Below are 27,679 nucleotides of genomic sequence, written 5' to 3'. Positions count from 1 at the left end.
CAGAGGCGCGAGAAAAGCTTCTGGAGCCTGGGGAAGATGAAAATGCCCCCCCCCCCCGTGGTGCAGGAGGCTGACTAGGCCACACCCACAATGGCCATGCCCATCCACCAGACGGGCAGAAAAGCTGTTGCTGAAATTTTCGAAGCCCACCCCTGGTTTATTGGTAGCTATTGAATTGGGCCTTGGAAGAAATTAACACCAAGGATAGATAGAAAGAATTGGACAGTATAAAAGTTCTGGAGATTATGAAGAATCATGAAGAAGGATCAGAAAAATTAAAGAGTCAACGCTACAGATAGTATATTATAGTCTTATCCAGCTTAGATGGAACTTTCAATTAGTTACAATTTATGACTTTCAAAACCATTTGGGGAAAAAACACGTTGCAATTCATTCTGTTTGTCAGAAGCACATTTTTTTGAAACAAGCCAATGGACTTTTGAACATTTTTGGGAAAATACTTTTAAAACAGTGTTTCTCAACCTTGGTGACTTTAAGTCCCGTGGACTTCAACTCCCGGAAAAGACCCAATACAACAAGACCAGCAAATCTATGAAACACACACACACACACACACACACACACACACACAATTTTACGTGGGAGAAAACCCGAATAACCATATATATATATATATATATATATATATATATATATATATATGTGTGTGTGTGTGTGTGTGTGTGTGTGTGTGTGTGTGTGTGTGTGTGTGTGTGCGCGCGTGCGTGCGTGTGTGTGTGTGACTGTGTGTGTGTCTGTGTGTAGATAGATAGATAGATGGATAGATGGATAGATGGATAGATGGATAGATATAGAGATAGATAGATAGATGACAGATAGATAGATAGATGATAGATAGATAGATAGATAGATAGATAGATAGATAGATAGATAGATAGATAGATAGATAGAAAGAAATGCAAACACTGGCTGGGGGATTCTGGGAGTTGAAGTCCACAGGACTTAAAGTGGCCAAGGTTGAGAAACACTGCTTTAAAATATATGTTTTGCTATTTTCCCCATGCTTGTGTTCAATCACCACCAGATGCTTTTTTGCTTTTAGATATGCACATGGCTTTTACACGGTGTGATCCTTTTTTCAAATATCATAGGATGAATGTGACAATCCTTCCTAGCCAGTTAAACTTTGTTACTAACTCACAAGCCCTAGTAGTGCCTCACTCCGAATGCATTCCTGTTGCCAAGGGAACCATGTTGACGTTTTTTCCGTCTTATTATGTAGAAGTAGCAATTTTATCGCCAGGAATAATGCACTGAATTGATTTACCTCTATTCTCACATTAGCCTAATTCCATTATCAGAAAAAGATTACTGAATATATATATATATATATATTTACAAAAAAAAAACCTTCAATATGATATTGAAGTTAAGCTCAAGAATGCTGATGTTTACTTGGGGAAATAAGATTTATGCAAAATATTTACTATAAGAAAATAAAATAAACCAGCACTAATATTTTTAAAAAATAACCAATCTGTCCATTTAGATTACTTAATTAACACAGAGATAAATCCATTGTTAACATCTGAACTGTAACGATTATAATAACATATTGAAGTTTTAGGATAATTGCAATAATTGCTCAGAGATCGAGGTATTGTGCCATCTACAGTTTTGATTGTGAGAATATGAAATAAAAAGAGACATATGCTATATTAGAAAAGCAGATGAGAGAAGGGAAAATGGTCAAAGCTTCAGCATTTTCTGTATCTTGAAACAATATGAATACAGGTTAATATAACGTCAGTATAATACAAAGAGTAAGAAAGTAGAAGAAATAATTCATGGGTAAGAGATTCAATGTCTATCAGATTTAAAAGGAAAAATATATATATTGGGAGAGATTTCCCAGAGAAGAAGTTGTTAATATAAAAGTGAAATCCTTCATAACACCAAAACAAATCTCACCAAAGCCACCTTTTTCACAGCCTATATGCACTTAGCATTTTACGTTATGGATTTGTAAATTCCTGCCACTACTTTTTTAAAATCATGTTCCAATTGATTATTACCTACTTAGCTGGCCAAATATACTAGTGGAACCCCAGAAAGAGGCAGAAAAGCCAAGGTGATAATATTGAAATAGCGTTTCAGAAGTGCATAAGCATCTTGCAGCATGGCAAATTACTTGATTTCTTATTTCAAGGATTGTGGTCATAGCACACTTCTAACATATTGAGGTTCTAGAGAAATATTCTACTTCACTTGTACTTCATATTTCACCACATATTTTTTGCTAACCGTTGCTAGGATCAGTGCATTACGTTTACAAAGATTTTCTCTGCATCTTTGTGTTTGTATCTTTCCTGGTTTACTGTATACAAACTATTTTTTTTTTTCTTGACTACAAAAAGATATCAGGGGGAAATATTCTGCAAGACTTATTTTGATTTCTGTACCGGCTTGACTTTCAAAGACTGCAGTTCTATGCAGTAAGATGAGTCTGCACTTGCAAATTAATTCACACTGATTTATAATTCAAGTCCTAAGGAGGTTGAACTCAGCTTAACATTCCCGACCTAGACAAGGTCAATCAGCTGTTGCTACTTGTGGAGATTCTATTTTATATTGTTATTTATCACAGGAAAGTAGGCAGGGGAAAGCAAGATATTTATTCTGAGAATGTTTAGCTTCATCTTTGCTTTTTTGATTCCTTGTTGGAAGAATATGACCTGGAGCCTTGCGATGACCCTGGAGTTCCTGCCTTCAGTCGGCGCATAGGCTTCCATTTTGAAGTGGGAGATTCCTTGACGTTTTCTTGTTTCCCTGGATATCGTTTGGAAGGTGCGAGCAAGTTGACCTGTCTCGGCGGTGGCCGCCGTGTATGGAGTGCACCTCTGCCAAGGTGTGTGGGTAGGTGGTCACATGCTTTCATTTCATTCATCCAATTGTTTCTGGCACATGAAGCAGGCAAAAATTAAAGGTGTGGGGGGGAAATACCCATTAATTTATGTGGCATTGATGTATACATTACATTGTAGTTTGCTAAAGTACTCAGGAAATGCTTTTAGATATTTTTTGTCTGGTTATCAATCACAACAAATTATTTGATTAAGTAATGCTTTTAAAATTATTTTGAAAATAATAGTTAAATTAATAACCGTGGTACAGCTGTTTTTCTGATATGAAATGGTCATAGATGACAAATATATTAAGGAATGGCAGTCTATACATGTCTACATTTCGATTATACATATTATTTTCCAGGGTATAGAAGCTTTCATAAACAAAATTTGATTTGAATGTACGCAACATTCAACAAATTGTTAAAAAAATTCCTATTTTTTTCCCCAGAAATAATTAACACTTGTGTAAATGTATGAGTTTCAATGCATACTATATATCTTTCTCTTCTTTCCAAGAGTAAATAAATCATAAACAGAAAAATAGTACTGATTATATTTACTAGTCAATAAGTTCTGTTCTTTCAGGATAATCAATATCTTTTACCAAACTCTTTGTTTGTTTGTGTGTTTGTGTGTGTGTGTGTGTGTGTGTCTGTGTGTCTCTGTGTGTAAATGAGTGTTGTAATATTTTTGCTGTCATTCTTAGGATGAATCAGTGTATATTACAGCCTGTCATTCTTTCTAGACTTATTCCATATGTGGCTTAATAGAATAATCACTATAAATCTAGTCTTGTGAAAGAAAAGTTTTGGTATGAAACTTGCCAGAAACTTTTTTAATTACTAGATTTCCCTAATATTTTATTTCTTTATCTTTTTTTAAAAAAAATTAAATGACTTACTATACCATTTTATCATTTTTCCTGTCACCAAAGAGTTTCACCTCCAGTTCCCCAAAAGCTCATACATTATTTGAGAATTGAAGGTGAAATCTTTTTACCTCAGGTGACGGATAAAGGGGGGAAATGGGCTTTTCTGCCTCCCCATCTTTCTTCCAAGCACAGATAAAATAGAAAGTTCAGGGAAAGGGGATATAAACCTGATGAAAATGATACTTCTGAAGGGTCACACAAGCAACTTGCATTTATAAGGCAAGAGTTATAATTATTGTGCTGTTATAATGCTCATGGAAAGGGCATCAATAAAAGATATTAAAAATAGGGCAATAAGAAGGGAGGATATTTTTTTTTAAGTTGGAGATTGAGACAGGATTTTCTTAACTTAATTAAGACTCAAGTAATATTTGTTGCTTATCACTTTTGTTGTATGTACATTGATAGCTTACACACTGGAAACAAATTCCTTGTGCGTCTAATCACACTTGTCCAAGAAAGAATTCTATTCTATTCTATTCTATTCTATTATTCTACAGCACCAGCCTAAAGGGTAAGTGGATAAGCACCTTTGGGACAACCAAGACCTTGATGACTGAGAATCTCCATCGACATCTCTTTTTCCATCTTCTTTTTATCTTATTTTTCAATTTGTATAGGCTGGTTGGAAGCTTATCTCCATCTTTAATGAAGTTGAGTTTTCTTTCAGTCCTGGTGTTGACTGATAACCTTTTAACACTTGCCTCCCTCAGCTTGGCCAAGCTACTTCCAAAAGTTTATGTGTTTCATTTTCCTTTCTGCATGTAGTAGTTCCAGCCCAGGATAGGGCGAGGATTTCCCCTTCAATCCTCTCCTGCTTTTCCAATGGCGTCTTGAGGAAGGAAGTCACTCTAGGTTCGCTTCAGGTTACCTCAGAATCTGCACCTCAGATGTTAAGGCTGATTGGACTTCATTATTCTATCCATTCCTAAACTCCATCCTTCAAAGCTTATGTCCTTTATGTAATACTATTTTTTTTAAATATATATATATATTTTTCACATCCATCTCCCTCAGAGATTATGACTCCAAGTAGTATTGGATCTTGAGGTGGGAGACAAGGATGGTTGAGGTACTCTTGGGTTATGAGCTGGGGGAAGGGAAAACTTGCAAAACAATAAGGGGAGATGTAAAACCCACATGACATAAGAAGTAAGGGAAGGAAATAGACATCTCAATGTAAATGTGAAGGGGGAAAAGGGGGAAAAAGTGAAAAAAAAAAAGACAGGATACAAAATTAATACAAAACCTAAAATAAATACGAGAGACCTCTAAGCAACCAACTGGAGCAGAGAAAAGAGATGCGAGAGGTAGAAAAGGCAGCGTCTATGATAGTTAACAAAGAGAAGCAATGGCTGGAAGAAAGTGAAAAGCTGGTTCTGGGAAGAGATGGGGTATAAATGGTCATAGCAGATGTACCACTGAATCCCCATGTTTTCCATCTTTTATCTGAATGAGGCTGATGGATTGTTGGGCTGAAAATGGAAACATCAAACCATCAGACTAACTTATTTTATACAGGTCTTTGTACAATGTGTACAAATTCTCTTATTCTCTTAATAAGAGAATGCTGAGTTAAGTATGGTTTTGCATATCTATTTTGGACTCTGTTCAAATAGCTAACAAAAACTTCACTAATCCTAAACTTAACAATAGCAATAGCAGTTAGACTTATATACCGCTTCATAGGGCTTTCAGCCCCCTCTAAGCGGTTTACAGAGCCAGCATATCGCCCCCACAGTCTGGGTCCTCATTTCACCCACCTCGGAAGGATGGAAGGCTGAGTCAACCTTGAGCCGGTGAGATTTGAACCGCCGAACTGCAGATAGCAGTCAGCTGAAGTGGCCTGCAGTACTGCACCCTAACCACTGTGTCACCTCGACTCTTAGCTTAACTTCTCTCTCCTATTTGCCCAATCAACAGCATCTGTTCCAAGATTGCTTTGATTCAGCCAGTTAGATTTCCCAGCCTCTGATTTTACACCTTTATATTGTCCTTGCCCCTGATCATCCATCATACTGTGTCTATTCCATCAGTGCCTGTAGCCTTCCATCTTGGTAATTACCAGAGTACTGATCTAACTTCATCTTCTAGTACTACAAATTCTTGTAAGTAGGAAATACCTCCTAAGGTACCTTAGATATTGGCATCTTTATTGTAACTTCCAGCTTTGTCTCATCTTCTTTGCATCAGTTATTATAACGGTGGGCTTATACAAAGGTGTGTGTGCATAGGTCATTTTAATGGTTGTTTCACAAGTGAAGCCTGCTCCTTATCAAAACTAGCTTCAAATTTTGGTGCTTCAGCTAATTTAGAAATCAATGGCTTGAATGCGGATAATCAGAGTAATCAATTCCTTGAAATTAAGGAATGAGCCATGTCTTTGAAGGAAGTTGCATTACAAAGCAATAATTGACCGATGATCTCTGGAGAGCTAGGGATGGAGGCTTTGCGTCCATCCTGGTTCTCCTTGACCTCTCAGCGGCTTTCGATACCATCGACCATGGTATCCTTCTGCGACGACTGCGGGAGGTGGGAGTGGGCGGCACTGTTTTGCAGTGGTTCTCCTCCTACCTCTCGGACAGGTCGCAGTCGGTGTTGGTGGGTGGGCAGAGATCGTCCCCGAGGCCCCTAACATGTGGGGTGCCACAGGGGTCGGTCTTGTCCCCCCTCCTATTTAACATATACATGAAACCGCTGGGCGAGATCATTCGGAGGCACGGGATAAAGTATCACCAATATGCGGACGATACTCAACTGTATCTGTCCGCCCCGTGCCAACTCAATGAAGCGGTGGACGTGATGGAACAGGGTCTGGAAGCTGTTAAAGACTGGATGAGAGCAAACAAACTGGTGCTCAACCCAGACAAGACCGAGTGGCTGTTGTGTTTTCCTCCCAATAATTTGACCACCGTACCATCAATCAGGCTGGGGGGACAAAATTTATACCCCTCAGATAGGGTCCGCAACTTGGGAGTCCTCCTGGATCCACAGCTGAGTTTTGATCACCATCTATCGGCTGTGACCAGGGGGGCATTTGCCCAGGTTCGCCTGGTGCGCCAGTTGCGGCCCTACCTGAATCGGGAGGCTCTCACGACAGTCACTCGAGCCCTTGTGATCTCTAAGCTGGAATACTGCAACGTGCTCTACATGGGGCTGCCCTTGAAGAGCACCCGGAGACTTCAGCTAGTACAGAACGCGGCCGCGCGAGTGATTGTGGGCGCACCTCGGTTCGCCCACATAACACCTATCCTCCGCGAGCTGCGCTGGCTGCCTGTGGATCTCCGGGTGCAATTCAAGGTCTTACTTACCACCCATAAAGCGCTCCATGGTAGTGGATCTGGCTATTTGAGAGACCGCCTTCTGCCAATAACCTCCCTGCATCCCATCAGATCGCATAGAGCGGGCCTCCTCCGTATTCCATCCGCCAGTCAGTGCCGACTGGCGACTACCCGGAGGAGAGCCTTCTCAGTTGCTGCTCCGACGCTATGGAACAATCTCCCCGTGGAGATTCGTACCCTGACCACAGTCCAGGCCTTCCGTACAGCCCTCAAGATCTGGCTAGCCCGTCAGGCCTGGGGATAAACTCTTCCGCCCCTCCCGAATGCTGAGAGAATGTTGTGTTTTTAGTATTTTTCAGTTATTGCACATTTCTTTTTATGTTTTGTCTTCACTCCCCTTCCTTGTTATTGTAAGCCGCCCTGAGTCCCCTCAGGGAAAAGGGCGGCCTATAAATGCTATTAAAATCTAAATCTAAATCTAAATCTAAATCTAAATAATTAATTTTAATAAAATTCTTTTTATGCCACACGCCAATTAATCCACCACAGAGCCCTCTGTTGATATAGGTCTTTAAACATACCTTTCTCTTTTTAACTAAAAGATTCAAAAGCATAGCCCATTCTACCAAATAACAGTGAAGAATATCTCCTTTCATTCTAACTCAGTGTTATCTTGCTGTGCTTTTAAAAAAAAAAATTAAGGCTACTGGATTTTAAAAAAAAATATGTTAGCAAATGATCCTCTAAGGTTTCAATGGAATACTTCCAAACATAATGGTGATTTTATCTTTTTGGATGTACAAAGCTTTGCTTTTAATTTTACTTTCATGAAAAGAGCCATGGAAGATTATGTTTAAATATGATTACTGCTGTGAGACTATTATATGCACAAAAATGGAAAGACTCTGAAATGCCCACATTGGAAGACTGGTTGATGAAGATGACAGAGACAGTAGAGATGACAATGTTAAGTTGTTTGATTAGTGAAAGATCAGTAGGTACATTTATTAGTAACTAGAAACCCTTTATAGATTTTTAGATGAAAAAAGCGAAAAAATGAAATTGTGATTTATGGGCTTGAAGATTAGAAAAGATATCTTATAAAAAGTAGGAAGTTATGATGTGACCTTAGGAAAGGTAAAATATAAAGCCGAGGTGGCGCAGTGGTTAGGGTGCAGTACTGCAGGCCACTTCAACTGACCGCTATCTGCAGTTCGGCGGTTCAAATCTCACCGGCTCAAGGTTGACTCAGCCTTCCATCCTTCCGAGGTGGGTGAAATGAGGACCCAGACTGTGGGGGCGATATGCTGACTCTGTAAACCGTTTAGAGAGGGCTGAAAGCCCTAGGAAGCGGTATATAAGTCTAACTGCTATTGCTATTGCTATTGCTATTGCTATTGCTATAAATCCATTTAAATCTGCTGTCTAAAAATTTAGAAGCTGACTCTTTCTAATGTTTTCTTTCTTTCTCCTCTTTGCTTATTCTGCCTTATTTTCTTTGTTACTTTTCTAATATTTCAAATGCTTTCATCATAACATTTTATTTAATAAAATTATTTTCTAAATAATAATTTTACTTGTATACAGTATTAACATGTTTTTCAGGGTTAAAAAATAAGTCCCTAATTGAGTACTTTCAGATGTTTTTAATTTGTTTTTAAACTCTTCAAAAAAAAGGCTTTTTTTTAAAAAACGGGAACCAGCTCTTTAATTCAAAAATAGCTCTTTACTATTTATAATAGATGTATAATAGATATATTATAAAGAGGTTTTTTGCAAGAAGTAATTTTATTAATTAATCATATTAATTAATTGCTAAAATGAAAAAGTGTAATATGTCAGAATATATTTCTTAACATTAATTTTATCCAAATATGATATTAATGCATGTTGCTTTTTTTCTGTCATGTTTTTAAGTGTGAACTGATAATCGCTTATCTAAACATATATGATGAAATGAAAGAGTAATAAAATAATTATTGTACAAACCATTTCAATCTTTTAATTATCAATATGCCAGATATGTATTGTAGTTTTTATCAGTCCTTATTTTAATGTTTTCTGCCTAAAAAAGGATCCTTGGAATTTATCAATGAAAGAGAGTTATTATTTATTTATTAAACAAATTTACATTGCTAGCCCATTTGCATGGAGTGATTCTGGGTGGTTTACAAAATAAAAAATCCATAGTACAAAAACCTGTAAACCCCTTATCCCATTGGGCAACAACAAACAAGATCAAACCAGCCACATGATCAGTTCTGTGTCAATCTGAAGTCCCTGGGCCTGCTGACAGAATGGCCTTTAAGGCCTTCTGTAAAACTGGTGGGGCCAGTCTTATTTCCAGGGGATTGATATTCCATAGGGAGGGAGCCGCCATAGAGATTGCCCTTTTTCTTGGCCCCACTAGGTGGGACCAAGCAGTGGTGGGTTTCAATTTTTTTTTAGAACCTCTTCTGTAGGTATAGCCTGCTTTGTGGGAGTGGCTTGCCGGTCATGTGACTGAGTAGGAGTGGCTTGCCAGCCAAGTGACTGAGTGGGAGTGGCTTGGCAGTCATGTGACTGGGTGGGCGTGGCCAACTTGTAAAATGTGGTGAAACTCACTTAACAACGCTCTTGCTTAGCAACCAAAATGTTGGCTCAGAAACTGGCATTTGAAGCACGCAAGTCTTAAAGCTGTCAAGTTACAAGACCCTTGCACCCCTAACCCTTTAGGAAAAAAAAAACCCTCAGGGGTGTTCAAACTTGACAGCTTTAAGACTTGTGGACTTCAACTCCCAGAATTCCTCCTCCAGTCATGTTGGCTCAAGAACTCTGGCATTGAAGCACAAGTCTTATAGCTGTCAAGTTACAAGACCCTTGCACCTCTAACCCTTTAGGAAAAAAAACCCCAGGGGTGTTCAATCTTGACAGCTTTAAGACTTGTGGACTTCAACTCCCAGAATTCCTCCTCCAGTATGTTGGCTGAGGAACTCTGGCACTGAAGAGTGCAAGTCTTAAAGCTGTCAAGTTACAAGACCCTTGCACCACTAACTCTTTAGGAAAAATAAACCCAGGGATGTTCAAACTTGACCGCTTTAAGACTTTAAGGCGTAGATAGGACTCTTAGAGGCGGGCGGGGTGATTGGTGAACCAGCCAATCAGTGAGCAGCGGGCAGGGCAAGTGTGGTGCAGATGGGCTGGGGGAGGGCTCTGGAACCAGTTCTAAATGGCACGGTAGATTTGTGGAACCTCTTCTATAGAAGAGGTTAGAAATGGCAGGAACCCACCCCTGGTAGACAGCATAGTAACTTACTGAAGTAGTCAAACTGAATAAGTTTGAAATTATAGAAGGCAGGCAGCATGGAACAAACCTTAATTTGTGGACCATCCAGAATATGGATTGCTCAGATTATAAATTCATTCCACATTCAGTTAAAATTGTATAAGTAGTTAGGTCCTTCTCATGCTTGGAATTGAAGTTGTATAATAATTATTTGTAATTTTGTAATTTGTAATTTTAATAGATTTGTATGCTGCCCAATCCCGGAGGGCTCTGGGCGGCTTACATAAAACAGTTTAAAAATATTAAAAAGAGTTTAAAATACAAGACAGAAACAAATTAAGAGAGACACAACATACACTTGATTATAATGGGACTGAAGTCCAATCAAAGTCCAATTATGATACTGAGACCCAGTTTCATCTAGTGGTTCAAGCGCCAGACTAAAAAGTGGGAGGGTGGGAGTTCAAGTTGTGCCTTAGCCATGAAAGCCAGCTGGGTGACCTTGGGCCAGCCATTCTCTCTTAGCCCCATCAACTCACAGGCTTATGTTGTGGGGAAAATAGGGAGAAGGTATATTGGACACATTTCCTGCCTTGAGGTATTTGTAAAAATAATTCCAAATAAATTACAAATGGGACACAACTAAATAAATAATTTTCTTTATTAACTTCCTGTACAGTATAGAAACCTGTTCTGACTCCCTCCTCCGTCCAGTAACGAAAGCCGAGACAAGCTTAAATGGAATGTCCTTTAATAACAAGACCAGAATCTCGGTGGCTGAAAGCCAAGTAAACAAACAGATAAGGACCTTGGCAGCAAGTCCAACAAACTTTGGCAGCAATTCAAACAAACCTTGGCAGCAATCCAGCCTGCCAAGTTAGTCACGTTTTCTTTAGTCAAAGCATTGACTTCTGCAAGAAGGGTGTGGCACAAGCAGTCTTTTTTATAGTCTGGAGAGGAGCCTAATGACCATCAGCTGAGCATAATTACTTCCTGTAATTACGTAATTGCTCCTGACGCAGAGTAGCTCTTCGATGGTGTGCATCCAGGATTGGTTGGTTTCTGGATCACTCTCCCTTGTCTCCTCCCCACTGATCCAAGGCTCAGGCGCCACCTGGTGGCCAACCAGCCTCTCTGCGCCCTGCTCGGAGTCGGAATAGCAATAGCAATAGCAGTTAGACTTATATACTGCTTCATAGGGCTTTCAGCCCGCTCTAAGCGGTTTACAGAGTCAGCATATTGCCCCCAACAACAATCCGGGTTCTCATTTCACCCACCTCGGAAGGATGGAAGGCTGAGTCAACCTTGAGCCGGTGAGATTTGAACCGCTGAACTGCAGATAACAGTCAGCTGAAGTGGCCTGCAGTACTGCACCCTAACCACTGTGCCACCTCGGCCCTGGACCCTCTGTCCAGGGTCCTCCACATCCTCCAGAGCCGACTCATAGGGCCCCTCACTGTCGGAGTCTGGTGGCAGCTCCAACGGCTCCTGCTGGGCCACAACAGAAACCTTATTTTCTAGTTTCCTAAATTTGCTCCAAATTAAACCAGATTTGCAGAAAATAAGATTGTTTCTTCGAACAGAAATATATCTTGTTGTAAACGAGATATCAGCTGACTGTTATTTATGTCCAGACATAAAATGAATTTAATAAACATCATTACTTCAAATCAACTGTTGATTTTGCTTGTATATAGGAACAATGCATGCTTAAAATCAAGCTTTAATCTGTTTCTCTGTGGTGCCCCCATTGTATAGAATCATATTTCCTGGAGGCCTGGATCATGTTAACTCTTCCAAAAGGCTGCCAAGACATGGCATTTCTGAAGGGCCTTTGAGAATTAACATTAGTTCATTCATTGTGTTGATAATAGTATATTGCAAATTATTTGTTATTCATTCGTTTTAGTTATTATACTGCTATTTGATTATCATTCTTTTCTTTTCATTGTATTGTACTTTATTGGATTAGTGGCTTATTATAGGAATCATGAGCTGCAAGATGTGCCAATTTATAAGCAAATCCAAACCCCACAATTCCAATGGGGGGAAAACATATTATTTACAGTACAGTTGAAAGAATTTAAAAGCAGTTTTGTTGTGACCTATGTGAATTGGGGCCCTGCCAAACTAAGAATTCATTTTGGAAGTTGCTTATTTATAGGTAATAATTAGTTGGCTTAAATCACTTCATCTTATTCAAGTTATATTGTAATAATGTAAGTTAATAATATATAACTAATAGACTGTATCTTAAAGATTTTTCTTGGGAATCTAATCAGGTTTTTTTTCTGCACTATTAGCCCATTTTTTTTTTGAAACTGAATAGAAGGAAGTCATCTTTACTCTTTATTTACTTATTCTTGAATGCTGAGAAACAATTATAGGTAATCCTCAACTTACAACAATTTGTTCAAAATGACAACAGCAGTTTTTTACACTTTAGGACCATTGCAGCATCCCTGTGGTCATGTGACCAATATTCAGATGCTTGACCACTGGCTCATATTTATGGCGATTGCAATGTCCTGGGGTCTTGTGATCAATTTTTGAGAACTTCTGACAAGCAAAGTCAATGAGGAAGCCATATTCGCTTCACAACTCTGTCACTAACTTAAGTGCAATGATTCACTTAACACCTGTTGCAAGAAAGGTTGTAAAATGAGGCAAAATTCACATAATAAATGTCTTGCTCAGCAGCAGAAATTTTGGCCTCAATTGTGATTGTAAGTCAAGGACTACCTGAATAGGTCTATTCATTAATGTTACTTTTATGTCTATATTTCTTTAATGCCATTGCTTTAAAGAGTATAGTGAGACAAAATGCAGTTGAAAAAGAAAAGAAGTGACTGGAAAAACTATCCAGATACAAAGATTCGATTAAATTTGATCGAACTTGTTAATAAGAAAGTTATAATGGGTATGTCAAATAGTTAAAAAAAATATTGTTCCGAGCAAACTACTAGCAAATGGTATTTTATACTTACCTTATTTATACTTTTCTTACATGCAGAAAAGATATTTTATAGTTTTGAAAATACTCAATTTTTTAAAAAAAAAAAAGCTTTTGAAACAGATAATTAATCATTTTTGTTTATAAATATGTCTGTTTTATTTAGCTGAATGTGGAGCAAGCGTATCTGGGAATGAAGGAACATTACTCTCACCAAATTTCCCATCTAACTATGACAACAACCACGAATGCATTTACAAAATTGAAACTGAACCTGGGAAAGGCATCCACCTAAGAGGCAGAACCTTTAAGCTGCATGATGGTGATACGGTTAAGGTAAATGTTAAACCACACACTTATATGTGAATCGAAAGAAACTTGATTTCAAGTACTAAAACTCAGAAAATATGCTGAAATAGGATTGGATGGGTTGTCTTGTTGGGTCACCCAATAAGATCCAATAGGATTGGGTCACCCAACCCATCCAATCCTATTTCAGCATATTTTCTGAGTTTTAGTACTTGAAATCAAGTTTCTTTCTTTTATTATTATTATACAATTGTATCACAGCGGCCAGTTGTTTCGCCGGATTTGGCATTGGTTACTAGTCGGGCCCCACCCAGGGGCCTAGGACGTCGTAACGTATTTTCGTAATATGCTTGTGTCCAGTTAACTATGCCAGCTGTGTATCTTATAACTGGTATTGCCCAGGTATTTATGGCCTTGATTGTATTTCCACCATTCAATTTAGATTTCAAAATTTTCCTAACTCTGTTGGTGTACTCTCGTCTGACAATAGTTTTTACTTCTCCATGCTTGATGTTATCCAACTGCAGAATGCCTAAGTATTTGTAGGCTTCATTTTCATTACTGCAATGTGCTCTACATGGGGCTGCCCTTGAAGAGCATCCGGCGACTTCAGTTGGTACAGAACGCGGCCGCGCGAGTGATTGTGGGTGCACCGCGGTTCACCCACATAACACCTATCCTCCGCGAGCTGCGCTGGCTACCTGTCGATCTCCGGATGCGCTTCAAGGTGCTATTAGTCACCCATAAAGCCCTGCATGGTAGTGGATCTGGATACTTGAGAGACCGCCTCCTGCCAATTACCTCCCTGCGACCAATTAGATCACATAGATTGGGCCTCCTCCGTATTCCATCGGCCAGCCAGTGCCGGCTGGCAACCACAAGGAGGAGGGCCTTCTCAGTAGTAGCCCCGACCCTTTGGAACGAACTCCCCGTGGAGATTCGTACCCTCACCACCGCCCAGGCCTTCCGCACAGCCTTGAAGAACTGGCTAGCCCGTCAGGCCTGGGGACAAGGATAGCCGCCCCTCCCGAATGATGAATGTATGTTGCTTATTACTTTTATTATATGTGTCTATGTTACTGTTTGTATTCCCTTCCCTGATTTTATGTGAGCCGCCCTGAGTCCCCTCAGGGAAAAGGGCGGCCTACAAATATTAATAAAATCTAAATCTAAATCTAAAATCTTTGCATTTAATTAGTTGGCCATTGGGCATTTCAATTCCCTCAGATGCAGTGATTTTGCCCCTTTTTATGGATACAGTGGCGCATTTTTCCATGCCAAACTGCATTGAAATATCGGTGCTGAATACTCGGACTGTATTTGTCAATGATTGGATTTCTATTTCTGATTTTCCATAGAGTTTCAAATCATCCATATATAGTAAATGCGAATTTTTTTCAGCTTTTTTGGCTGTTTGGTAGCCTAATTTCATTTGTTTTAAGATTACTGATAGTGGGATCATTGCGATGATGAAGAGAAGAGGTGAAAGTGAATCACCCTGGAAAATTCCTCGCTTGATATTAACCATTCCGTAGCTCTCATTCCCTATTGCCAACTCAGTTCTCCATTGTTTCATCGCCTTTTCAGTAAAGGATGTAATATTTTTGCTAATGCCAGTTGTTTCTAAGCATTTTATGATCCAACTATGTGGCAGTGAGTCAAATGCCTTTTTGTAATCAATCCAGACCATATTCAAGTTCGTTTTTCTGTTCTTACAATTTTCTAATATCATTTTATCAATTAGAAGCTGATCTTTTGTGCCCCTGCTCCTTCTTTTGTTGCCTTTTTGCTCTACTGGCAAGATGTTGTTTGTTTCCAAATAATCCATCATGTTATCTGCAATAATGCCTGTGAGTAATTTGAAGGTTGTTGGTAAGCATGTTATTGGTCTATAGTTTTCAGGTGTTGTTCCTTTAGTTGGATCTTTCTGAATCAAGTATGTTTTTCCAGTTGTCAACCATTCATCAATTTGGCCCTTTTGTAAAATTTCATTCAGTTGCCTGGCCAATATTGCATGTAAACTGGTCAGATATTTGAGCCAGAAACCATGTAATTGGTCCTTTCCAGGTGATGTCCAATTCTTTACCTTTTTAACTCGATTTTTGATCATCTCAGTTGTTATTTCTAATACTTGCATTTGTTTGTTGTCAATGCTTTTCTCAAAGTCATGTATCCACTTTGCTTCCTTGTTGTAGTCCTTTGCATTTTCCCACAATTCTTTCCAGAATTCAACTGTGGCCTGCTTTTCTGGTTTTTCACTTTTGGTGTCACGATTCACATTAAGACTTTGATAAAAACGCCGTTGGTCTGATCGAAATTGCTGATTTTGTTTATATTGGATGATTCGTGCCTCATATCTTTCAATTATTATTATTATTATTATTATTATTATTATTATTATTATTATTATTATTATTATTATGGTAATGTCAGATCTGAGATTCGGGGACAGTCTTGAATTGGTGATATGTGAAACTCCATGGTAATATCCTTTGGCTTAAAGAAAGGAAAAAGCTAGGACATTTGTTATTTAAATCCAAGTTAACTTTAACTTATTTTATACGTGACTTTGTCTCGTTCTGATCTTCAATGTGTCCATGTTTGGATCGTACAGTACATATGACCAACTTTCTCCAAAGTTTGAACCACTTATGCTCTTCAGATATGTTATTCCAATACATTCTGGAGGGTACCATTTAAAAAAAAAAACTATAATGTAAAGAGTAATTTTAATAACTGTACAATCCAGCTTCTCAGTCTTTGTCCTACTGACATTTGATATTTGCTTTATTTTATTTTATTTATTTATAATATTTACAGCTTGCCTCAAAGTGCAAAAACTGGACAAGCACGTTCTGAACAACGCTATGTAACAAAGGCAACAGTAAAAATATTGGGTTTCTGTCTGGATGGTCTCTTGTGATGAGCCGATAGACAGAGAATGGAAGCAGTAGGCTTCCTCCCATATTTGGGCATACCAGGGGTTGTGACTTTAAATACATACCTATTTCCCTGGCTCAGCTGATAAGGAGAAGGACCTTGTGGCTTAGTGGTTAACACATCTGCCTAAGATGCAATACAGCACAGGTTCTAATCCCAGTAAGGGTATGGCTAGCTGATGAGAGCTAAATAGCTTGAAATAGATCTATACTAGTCTCCCTTTATTTATTTATCAGCACAAATACAATGTATGTATGTATGTATGTATGTATGTATGTATGTATGTATGTGTATGTATATGTATATGTCAGTGATATACACATACATATATACATATATACATATATACATATATACATATATACATATATACATATATACATATATACATATATACATATATACATATATACATATATACATATATACATATATACATATATACATATATACATATATACATATATACATATATACATATATACATATATACACATATACACATATACACATATACACATATACACATATACACATATACATACATACATACATATCTACATATCTACATATATACACTGTTCAAATTTCAGTATAAAGAAAGCAACCATTAAATAGTTAAATGTATACCCACATTTCCTCAAGGTATTTCTTTCTCTCATTTTGTTATGAAAGCAAGGCTCCTGAGACTTAGTAGTCCCGAACCAACTGTATAATAACATATTCTGTCCTGACTTCCTTGCTAAATTTGAGAAACAGAAAGTTACCTACTTTCCACAATCTGTCATACAATATTTTTCTTCTTTTGTCCAGATTAAAAACCCACACTGTCGACTGGGACAGCATAAATTTAGGGTCAAGGCAGGAAACCTAAATTTAGAAAAATTTAGGAACGGAATAGATTTTCAGGAATGGCTGCAGGTCTCCATCTCTGTGAGAAAGATGTAGATCATGTGATCATTTTTGTACAAAGACTTTTGTCTCATTTTTACTCTTGTTTGATCCTCCTTCAATTATTTAGTCTTCTCTCTAATACATTTACCCCGCCTGAAAACTATTAATTATAATCATTAATAATTACTTTTTGTAACTGTAAATAATATGTCTCTCCCTGTCTTTTATCCTTATAAGTAGCAGTACCTTCTCCTTGCCTCTTTTGGCACTATTGAGAAATACGCATATATAAAAGAGCCGAGGTGGCGCAGTGGTTAAATGCAGCACTGCAGGCTACTTCAGCTGACTGCAGTTCTGCAGTTCGGCTGTTCAAATCTCACCGGCTCAAGATTAACTCAGCCTTCCAGCCTTCCGAGCTGGGTAAAATGAGGACCCGGATTGTTGTTGGGGGTGATATGCTGTCTCTGTAAACCGCTTAGAGAGGGCTGAAAGCTCTATGAAGCGGTATATAAGCCTAACTGCTATTGTTATTGCTATGTGTTTTAATATATTAGGCAGAGTTACTGGAGAGAGTGAAAAATAGTAGAACTGGAGAAACTCAATCAAAAGATTCCTGGGAAAATTACAGAAACATTGCTAAAGTGGAAATCACATGTACAGATAGTCCTTGGATTATGGCCATTTGTTCAGCAACCATTCAAATGAATGACAGCATTGAATTAAGAAGGATTTACAACTGGTCTGCGAAAAATGCAGCCGTCACAGTGTACCCCAGTTATGTGACCATAAGCAGGGCATCCGGGTACCCAGCTTATGATTTTACAATGTTACAGTGAGTCAAAGTTACATTATCATCATTGCAACCTTCCTTGCCATTTTCCCACAGGGAAAGTCAGTGGTCCCGCCAGCAGAGAAGGCCACAAGTCATTCCCACCACTTTTTCTCCAATGCAGCTGTTCTGACCCCTCTCGTCCCACACCAAAGCATGCCAAGCCAAAGATACTTTAAGGAATTTATTCACAGACAGACAGGTCCTTGGCAGCAATCCAGCACAGACAAGCCTTGGCAGCAATCCAGCCTGCCAAGCTAGTTACAAAAGTTCTCCAACTTTTAGTCAATGCGTTGACTCCTGCAACGGGGCACGTGCACAAGCAGTCCTCTTATAGTCTTGAGCCTAATTACCACCAGCTGAGTGCAATTATCTCCTGTAACTGTGCAACTGTTCCTTATGCCTATCAGCTCTTTGGTGCCGGGCATCTAGGAACAACTCCCTTGGCTCCTCCCCACTGCTCCAATGCTCAGGCGCCTCCTGGTGGCTAACCAGCCTCTCTGCGCCCTGCTCAGAGTTGGAACCCTGTCCAGGGTCCTCCACATCCTCCAGAGTCGACTCATAGGGCCCCTCGCTGTCGGAGTCTGGTGGCAGCTCCAACGGCTCCTGTTGGGCCACAACAGCAGCCCTGCTACCCTGTGCTCTGTAGTGACCCTCGTTGGCCCACTTGCACACATTAGTGCCTGCTTTTGAACCCTTAGAGAATAACTCTTGCCTGTCTATAGCTCTTGCCTCTCAGCCTGATATTCTAGAACTCCAGTTACAGTTCTCTCTTAACCACTCATATGATCTCTCTGGGTAACAACAGCAACTAGGACTGCCCAAATTTCTGTCATTAAGAGATGCAGCCATGTGGTTTCACAGTCTAAGACGTGACTTAGCAACATACTGTATATTTTCCTCCTAATTGCCATTGAAACTTGAAGGGTACCTGTGGCTTGAAACTCTTTGCACTGGTATCTTTCAAGACTGGTTTTCTTTCCCTCATTTCTATAAGCTCCAATCCCATTAAAGTGGAAGGAAAAAGAAGAAAGAAAAAGAAAAAAAAACAGTAAAGTCACTTTAATAACCGGGATTATAGAAAGGCATAATTCAAAACTTCTTGCACTGATTTCCATGGTGGATTTTATCTCTTCTTAATGGTCCAGCTTACTTGCAGATTCCTTGACCGTATCCATTTTATTCTGTTTTACTGATTCATTCATATTCCGACCTTTTAGTACTACTCCTATAGGTTTCTCTAATCCATCTAACTCCCATGTTTGTTTGTTTTTTAATAGCTCTTTAATATCCTTCCTTTGTTTTTGTATAACCTACATTTTCATATAACATTCTAACAGAGCTTTGGTTACATCTGAGATCCGTCTGTTTTGGTCCACTATCAATTATCTCTCCTTTACTGTCTTCGTTGCTGAGTTAGTCTATAGCAATAGCAATAGCAGTTAGACTTATATACCGCTTCATAGGGCTTTCAGCCCTCTCTAAGCGGTTTACAGAGTCAGCATATCGCCCCCACAGTCTGGGTCCTCATTTTACCCACCTCGGAAGGACGGAAGGCTGAGTCAACCTTGAGCCGGTGAGATTAGAACCGCCGAACTGCAGATAACAGTCAGCTGAAGTGGCCTGCAGTTCTGCACCCTAACCACTGCGCCACCTCAGCTCTTCACAGTCTCTCTGACTCAGTAGACCTGACCCTCTTCATTTTAGTCCTGGGCCAGTATAAGGCCTTTATGGTATTGAAACTGTTCCCAACCAAGCTTTAGTATCTGACACTCAAGGATATTTAAATAATGCTAATTGTTTTTAATATGGACTAGTATACTAGTCCAGGGGTCCCCAACTTCTGGACCATGGCTGCTGGGCCTTGAGCCTTTTGGAAGCGTGCTGTGGAAGTGGCATGGATGAATACATCTCCACTTCCATCCCCCACCATCCAGTCAGAGCTGAAAAAGCTTCTTGGATGAAAAGTGAAATGTCGTCAAAGAAGAAAGAAAAGACAAGACAGTCCAGTTGTCTCCTGAAAAAGCACCTCTCTCTCTAAGACATTCACTTAGCGACCACTTCACCTGGAATTGGATATTGGAATGGAACAAGGCGACTAAATGAGGAGCGGGTGTAATGCCCTTTATGGCTTGACACTAAACTACTTATAGAATCACTGAATTATCTGTTTGGAACTGATTTGTCCAGTACATTCACTGCAGGAAAAGCTCTTGAGACTTTCACATATTTGTGATGGGTGTGTGTGTGTTTGTGGAGGCGATGCAGAAGGAAGGCCAAGCAAGAAGGCAGTGTTTTCTACAATGGTATAAAATTTTGTTTGGAATAATGAGGAGATGACACAGAAATGATGTATGAATATAAATATGAAAAATGAAACAGACTGCGCAACAAAACAATACACAGATATCCAAAAATAGACCTGGCTCATTGGAACCTACATCAAATAAATGTCTTGTATATAAGAAAATTCCTTAAACATAATAAATTATAGGGAAAAAAATTTCATGTTATACTTCATTCATTCCTAATATTATTTTAATAGTGTGTGATTTTTTACTTATTCAGCCGCATAAAAACTATTTTAACATTGTTCCTATTTATGGACTAATTTTGTGAAGAATGACTTCAAAAGTAGTTCATTCATTCATGTATGTATTATTTCTCTCTCTCTGTGTGTTTATTTGTGTGAACTTTAGCAGTAATGGGATTTAGAACCTAGATTCTTTCCTCCAAAGGAAGGCATAAATTTAATTTGAAATTTGGCTGATAATAAACATGTCAGAATTGTACAAATGTATCCTTCCTAGCTGCTGATAACATAGACCAGCTTTGATTGTCAGCTGAAGATCAAAATGGAACTATAGATAGATTTAGTTATTTTATCCAGTACTTTTTCTATTTTATGTTCTTGAAACTGAAATTTAGAAGTGTTTAAAAATGTTTAATCAGGGCGGAGAGAAATTGGGTCGTTCCAAATAATAATATTGGGAATGTGCACCTGATTGAAACATTCAGGTCAATGTGGTTCTCAGTTTGGGAGTTTAGTTCCCTCCCCCCCACAATTGTTCAGAAGTTCAAGTCCTCATTCCTTCTATCTGACTTTAACCATTGTAAAAGCATAGCATGAATCAAGAATATTAAAAAATAAACAAATTGAAGTTTCTCAATCCAAAGCTAAAAATAAGCAGGGTTGCTGCTTCAATTCTTTTCAATTCATTTAGAGCCGAGGTGGCGCAGTGGTTAGAGTGCAGTACTGCAGGCCACTTCAGCTGACTGCTATCTGCAGTCCAGCAGTTCAAATCTCACCGGCTCAAGGTTGACTCAGCCTTCCATCCTTCCGAGGTGGGTGAAATGAGGACCCAGGCTGTGGGGGCAATATGCTTAGAGAGGGCTGAAAGCCCTATGAAGCAGTATATAAGTCTAACTGCTATTGCTATTGCTATTTAGCAGTGATCAGACTGGTGTATGTTATCCCCCCCTCCCCCGTCAATGTGTTTAGAAAAAGCCTCTTCACAAAAATGCCATGAAGCACTTTCAAACTTTTGAAACAAAAACTCCAAAGTGGATTCTGAAGACAAAAGGAGATGGAATTGATAAATGGCAAGGAACTGAGCCATACATACAAACTTGTTTTTATTAAAAAAAAAATGGCTGGATGGGAAATAATGTGTTATCATGTAAATGAGCTGCATAGCTAATATATGGCAATCAATGAAAAGGATTGTTCTCTTTTCCTATGTTTTGTTTGAAAATTTTGATGATTTTAGTTAATTGTACATGAACATCTGTTAGATTGCAGAAGCTTTAAAATATGTTTTTTTTAAAAAATATATGTTAAACTTTATTGTATTTTATTTTATAGGTATATGATGGGAAAGACAGTTCATCAAGGTTGTTGGGAACATTTACAAAAATGGAATTGCTAGAACTCATTCTCAATAGCACATCTAACCATTTGTGGATAGAATTTAACAGTAACGGATCGGATACGGACCAAGGTTTTCACCTCACATATACAAGTAAGTGAGAGAGGAAGGGGAGGGGAAACAGAGTTACCAAAAAAGCAACTGAGCTATGAGCAATGTTTTTTAAAAAATCCTAAGAACTTTTATTAATACCCTATTCTATTTATGAGATTGCTTCTTAATTCCTTTCAATACTGGAAAAAGAGAATCTTAAAAGATAATGCTTAAGAATAATTTCCAATATCAGTACATTGTTTTGTGAATCAGTCAATGTAAATAGACAAGGGAGAGGCAGTCTGGTGCAGTGGTTAAGTTGATGGCCTAGAATCCAGGAAATGATGAGTTCTAGTCTTGTCTTAGGCATCAAAACCAGTTGGTGATTTTGAGCCAGTCACTCTCTTTCAGCCCAAATCAACTCACAAAGTTGTTGTGGGGAGCACAACAAGGGAGAAGAAAGAAATATGAGTTCTTGAGTTGCATGCATTAAAAAGTGGGATATAAATCTTAAAAAAAATCAACCTTTGTTAAATACACTAATTACCTATAGATTTGTAACGTATGTGTAAGTTTTATACAATGGAATATTTAATATTATATTCTGGTAAAATAAATATTTGTATTTTGGCAATGCTACTGTTACTGCAGTTTATTCATCTCTAGCTTCAACGATCAAAATAGAAGAAAGTCACAATATTAAAACTGATGGTAGATTTTCTTCTACCATCAGGTGAAAAAGTTATGAGAATATTTGTTCAAAGTACAAACTTGTCACTTTTATTTTTTTTTAAAAAAAGGTAGGTACTCATCATTTTCATTTCCAGAATAAATTTTTATTCTATCTTCTTCCAAACAGTTCAACACAGTGCAGGTGAGGTAGCTGGAAAACTATTAAAAGTATTAGTTCTCTTGGAAAAGCTTTGAGTCTAAATAGAATGTATCTTCTTTTTCCTCCTTAATTAACAAGGTATTGTGTAGCACAATGAGAATATACACACACCAGTGGTGGGTTCATAACCAGTTTACCACCAGTTCGCTCGTGCTTGCGCACATGAACAAAACTTCAATCAACGCAGAAGCGTCTGGACAGTTGGGCGGAGCTGGGCCGAACCAGGAGCAACCCACCACACACACACTGATCACCATAATTATTAATAACTACAACAGTAATTCTAAATGGTCTGTTACAGAGGTGGGTTCCTACCAGTTCGCACCTATTCGGTAGAACCGGTTCGTCAAATCTACCGAACAGGTTAGAAGATCACCAGTGGACCCGGAAAGCAGGCCACACCTACAGAAGAGGTTCCAAAAATGTTTGGAGCCGAGAGCCGAGGTGGCGCAGTGGTTAAATGCAGCACTGTAGGCTACTGCTAGATCAGCAGTTCAGCGGTTCAAATCTCACCGGCTCAGGGTTGACTCAGCCTTCCATCCTTCCGAGGTGGGTAAAATGAGGACCCAGATTGTTGGGGGCAATATGCTGACTCTCTGTAAACCGCTTAGAGAGGGCTGAAAGCCCTATGAAGGGGTATATAAGTCTACTGCTATTGCTATTGCTATTCCAAAAATGTTTGAAACCCACCACTGGTCTGTTATTAGTTGCTTTTTGTGGGAATGAAGATTATCCAATGGCGCGAGTAATCAGGACCCTGGTCTCAGGCTGTTGTCACTAAATGCCAGGTCTGTAGTTCACAAGGCTCCCCTCGTCCGGGTCTTAATTTTAGATGAGAGGGCAGACCTGGCATGTATTACTGAAACCTGGCTGGGCCCGGAGGGAGGAGTCCCCCTCGTAGAGATGTGCTCAGAAGGATTTCAGGTGCTTCATCAGCCGAGAGCCCAGAGAAGGGGTGGGGGTGTGGCCATTGTTATCCGGGAGTCTCTAGCACCTCGTAGTATCCCTGCTCCGGAGCTTGTCGGGTGTGAGTCCCTACTGGTGAAGTTGGACCTCAAGGGTCAAGTGGGTTTGCTGTTAATGTACCTGCCTCCCAACAGCGTTGCAGCAGCCCTCCCCTCGCTCCTCGAGTTGGTAGCCGAGCTAGCGATTGAGTTCCCCAGGCTTATGGTCCTGGGGGATTTCAATTTGCCTTCGCTCGGTGAACACTCTGATGGGGCGCAGGAGTTCATGGCTTCCATGACAGCCATGGGCTTGACCCAAGTAATTCGGGGCCCAACCCACTCAGCGGGTCACACGCTCGACCTCGTATTCCTCTCGGAGCAGTGGATTTATGATCTTGGTCTGAGGGGTAATGAGATCATACCCCTGTCGTGGTCAGACCACTGCCTACTGAGGCTCGACTTTCGGAGGCCAAACCCCCACTGTAGAGAGGAGGAACCGACCAGATGGTTCCGCCCCAGGCGACTTATGGACCCCTTGAGGTTCCAGATGGAGCTTGGGGTTATTCCTGATACCCTCGCCCACAGTCCGGTGGAGACTCTGGTTGCTGCCTGGAACTCGGCAGCATCGGAGTCTCTTGACCGGATTGCGCCACTACGGCCGCTCCGAGGCGGTGGATCCCGGAGGCCTCCTTGGTTTACCGAGGAGCTCCGGGAGAGGAAGCGCCGGAGGAGACGCTTAGAGCACCTATGGAGGTCCGATAAATCCGAATCGAACCGAGCACTCTTAACATCTTGCACCAAGGAGTATATCAGGGCACTTAGGACAACAAAAAGATCATACATCGCCACCTTGATTGCGTCCGCTGAGTCGTGTCCAGCCGCCCTGTTTAGGATAACCCGCTCCCTCCTAAATAGGAGGGATACGGGGGACCCCTTGCAGGGTAGGGCTGAGGACTATGTCCAGTTCTTAGCGGACAAAGTTGCTCGGTTTCGATCGGATTTGGACTCCGACTCTGCAGATCCAGCTGAGGCACAAGAGGATAATCTGGCAGACCATCGCTGGGTTGAGTTTCAGGATGTTGCCCCTGGGGATGTGGACAAGGCCATGAGTGCCTCCACTTGTGTACTGGACCCGTGCCCCTCCTGGCTGGTTGCTAACAGCAGAGAGGTGACACGGGGCTGGATCCAGGCGGTTGTTACCGCCTCTCTTCGGGAGGGACTCTTCCCCTCCGCACTTAAAGCGGCGGTGGTGAGACCCCTCCTGAAGAAACCATCCTTGGATCCAGCCGTTCTTAACAATTATCGTCCAGTCTCCAACCTCCCCTTTGTGGGGAAGGTTGTTGAGAAGGTGGTGGCCTCCCAGCTTCAGCGGACCTTGGAGGAAACTAGCTACCTTGACCCATTCCAGTCCGGCTTCAGGCCTGGTTACAGCACAGAAACCGCTTTGGTCGCATTGACCGATGACCTCTGGAGAGCCAGGGATGGAGGCCATGCCCCCATCCTGGTTCTCCTTGACCTCTCGGTGGCTTTCGATACCATCGACCATGGTATCCTTCTGCGACGACTGCGGGAGGTGGGGGTGGGAGGCACTGTTTTGCAGTGGTTCTCTTCCTACCTCTCAGACAGGTCGCAGTCGGTGTTAGTTGGAGGGCAGAGATCGACCCCGAGGCCCCTAACATATCTGGTGCCACAGGGTTCGGTCTTATCCCCCCTACTATTCAACATCTACATGAAACCGCTGGGCGAGATCATTCGGAGGCACGGGATAAGATACCATCAATACGCGGACGATACCCAGCTGTATCTGTCCGCCCCGTGCCAACTCAATGAAGCGGTGGACGTGATGAGCTGGGGCCTTGAAGCCGTTAGGGACTGGATGAGGGCTAACAAACTGGTACTCAACCCGGATAAGACCGAGTGGCTGTTGTGTTTCCCTCCCAATAATTTGGCAAGTGTTCCATCACTCAGGCTGGGGGGTCAAACACTATACCCCTCAGACAGGGTTCGCAACTTGGGAGTCCTCCTGGACCCACAGCTGACCTTTGATCACCACCTGTCGGCTGTGACCAGGGGGGCATTTGCCCAGGTTCGCCTGGTGCACCAGTTGCGACCCTACCTGAACCGGGAGGCTCTCACAACAGTCACTCATGCCCTTGTGACCTCAAGGCTGGAATACTGCAACGTGCTCTACATGGGGCTGCCCTTGAAGAGCATCCGGCGACTTCAGCTAGTCCAGAATGCGGCCGCGCGAGCGATTGTGGGTGCACCTCGGTTCACCCACATAACACCTATCCTCCGCGAGCTGCGCTGGCTACCTGTTGATCTCCGGGTGCGCTTCAAGGTGCTACTTACCACCCATAAAGCCCTTCATGGTAGTGGATCTGGGTACTTGAGAGACCGCCTCCTGCCAATCACCTCCTCGCGACCAATTAGATCACACAGATTAGGCCTCCTCCGAATTCCATCTGCCAGTCAGTGTCGACTGGCGACTACGCGGAGGAGAGCCTTCTTGGTAGTAGCTCCGACCCTTTGGAACGATCTCCCAGTGGAGATCCGTACCCTCACCACCCTCCAGACCTTCCGCACAGCCCTTAAGATCTGGCTATCCCGTCAGGCCTGGGGTTAGATTGTAATCCGTCCCCTCCCGAATGATGAATGTTGTGTTCTATTTTTAATTATGTATTGTTTTATGTTTCACTGTTTGTATTCCCCTCCCCATGAATTGTAAGTCGCCCTGAGTCTCCCCAGGGAAAAGGGCGGCCTATAAATAAACTTTCCAATTCCAATTCCAATTCCAATCCTACAACTCTGCTATGGATGCATGCAACGTGTTCATTTAATTTTTTTTTTAAAGCAGTAGCAGATATCTCAGACATGTAATCAAGACTGAAGGATATTTTCACTATCTTGTTCTCATCAAAAAAAAAGTGCTCTCTTTGAAGCAGTTATTTGTCCTAATCAGGTTCGTGCTTTTTCTTCTCTTATGTGAGATATAATTTGGATTTCAGGCAGTGGTGAAATTTATTTATTTTTACTACTGGTTCTGTGGGTGTGGCAGGAGAAGGACATTGCAAAATCTCCATTCCCACCCCACTCTGGGGCCAGCCAGAGGTAGTATTTGTCGGTTCTCCGAACTACTCAAAATTTCTGCTACTGGTTCTATAGAACCTGTCAGGACCTGCTGAATTTCACCCCTAATTTCAGGGTTCTGATTGACAAAACCCAACGCAGCAATCGCTTGACGAGGCCATCCAATCTCTTAATGCAAGGCTTTATTCAGTACCTCATTTCCACACAACATGACAGCCAAACCATCTCTGCTTAATTCCTCTGATTTCGTACAGTCAAGGAATAGTTTCTCCCCTCTTTCCCATTAGTACAGGTCACGTTGTCCAATTAGGTATCTAAACGTTGTTTTAGAAAGTGTTCAAAGTCTTTGTCTGATTAGAGGAACATGGTTCCCATGGGATGATTTCTTGTTGTTGCCTGGAACTGGAGTTATAAACCTGATCTTCCCTCCCCCCCTTGGTTCTGTGGAAAGCTGAGAAGCGAAAATGGCCGCATCAGCAAAATTCACACTTTGAACTTCACATTGAAGCATCTTGTGCT

The 27,679-nt window shown here is 40.6% G+C and overlaps 1 protein-coding gene across 1 annotated transcript in view; it reads left to right on the top strand.

Annotated features, from left to right (window-relative positions):
• The window catches only part of CSMD1 (CUB and Sushi multiple domains 1), a 982,247-nt gene that overhangs the window by 768,858 nt on the left and 185,710 nt on the right, over positions 1 to 27,679 (top strand). The window contains exons 21-23 of the mRNA XM_032215147.1: positions 2,689 to 2,877; positions 13,467 to 13,636; positions 22,138 to 22,294. Of these exons, the coding sequence (XP_032071038.1) occupies positions 2,689 to 2,877; positions 13,467 to 13,636; positions 22,138 to 22,294 (516 nt within the window). The remainder of the gene's footprint in view (positions 1 to 2,688; positions 2,878 to 13,466; positions 13,637 to 22,137; positions 22,295 to 27,679) is intronic.

The sequence above is a fragment of the Thamnophis elegans genome, chromosome 4 (genome assembly GCF_009769535.1).
Source record: "Thamnophis elegans isolate rThaEle1 chromosome 4, rThaEle1.pri, whole genome shotgun sequence".
Taxonomy (NCBI): Eukaryota; Metazoa; Chordata; class Lepidosauria; order Squamata; family Colubridae; genus Thamnophis; species Thamnophis elegans.
Note: the sequence above shows the minus strand (reverse complement) of the source record. Positions and strands in the feature narration are given on the sequence as shown.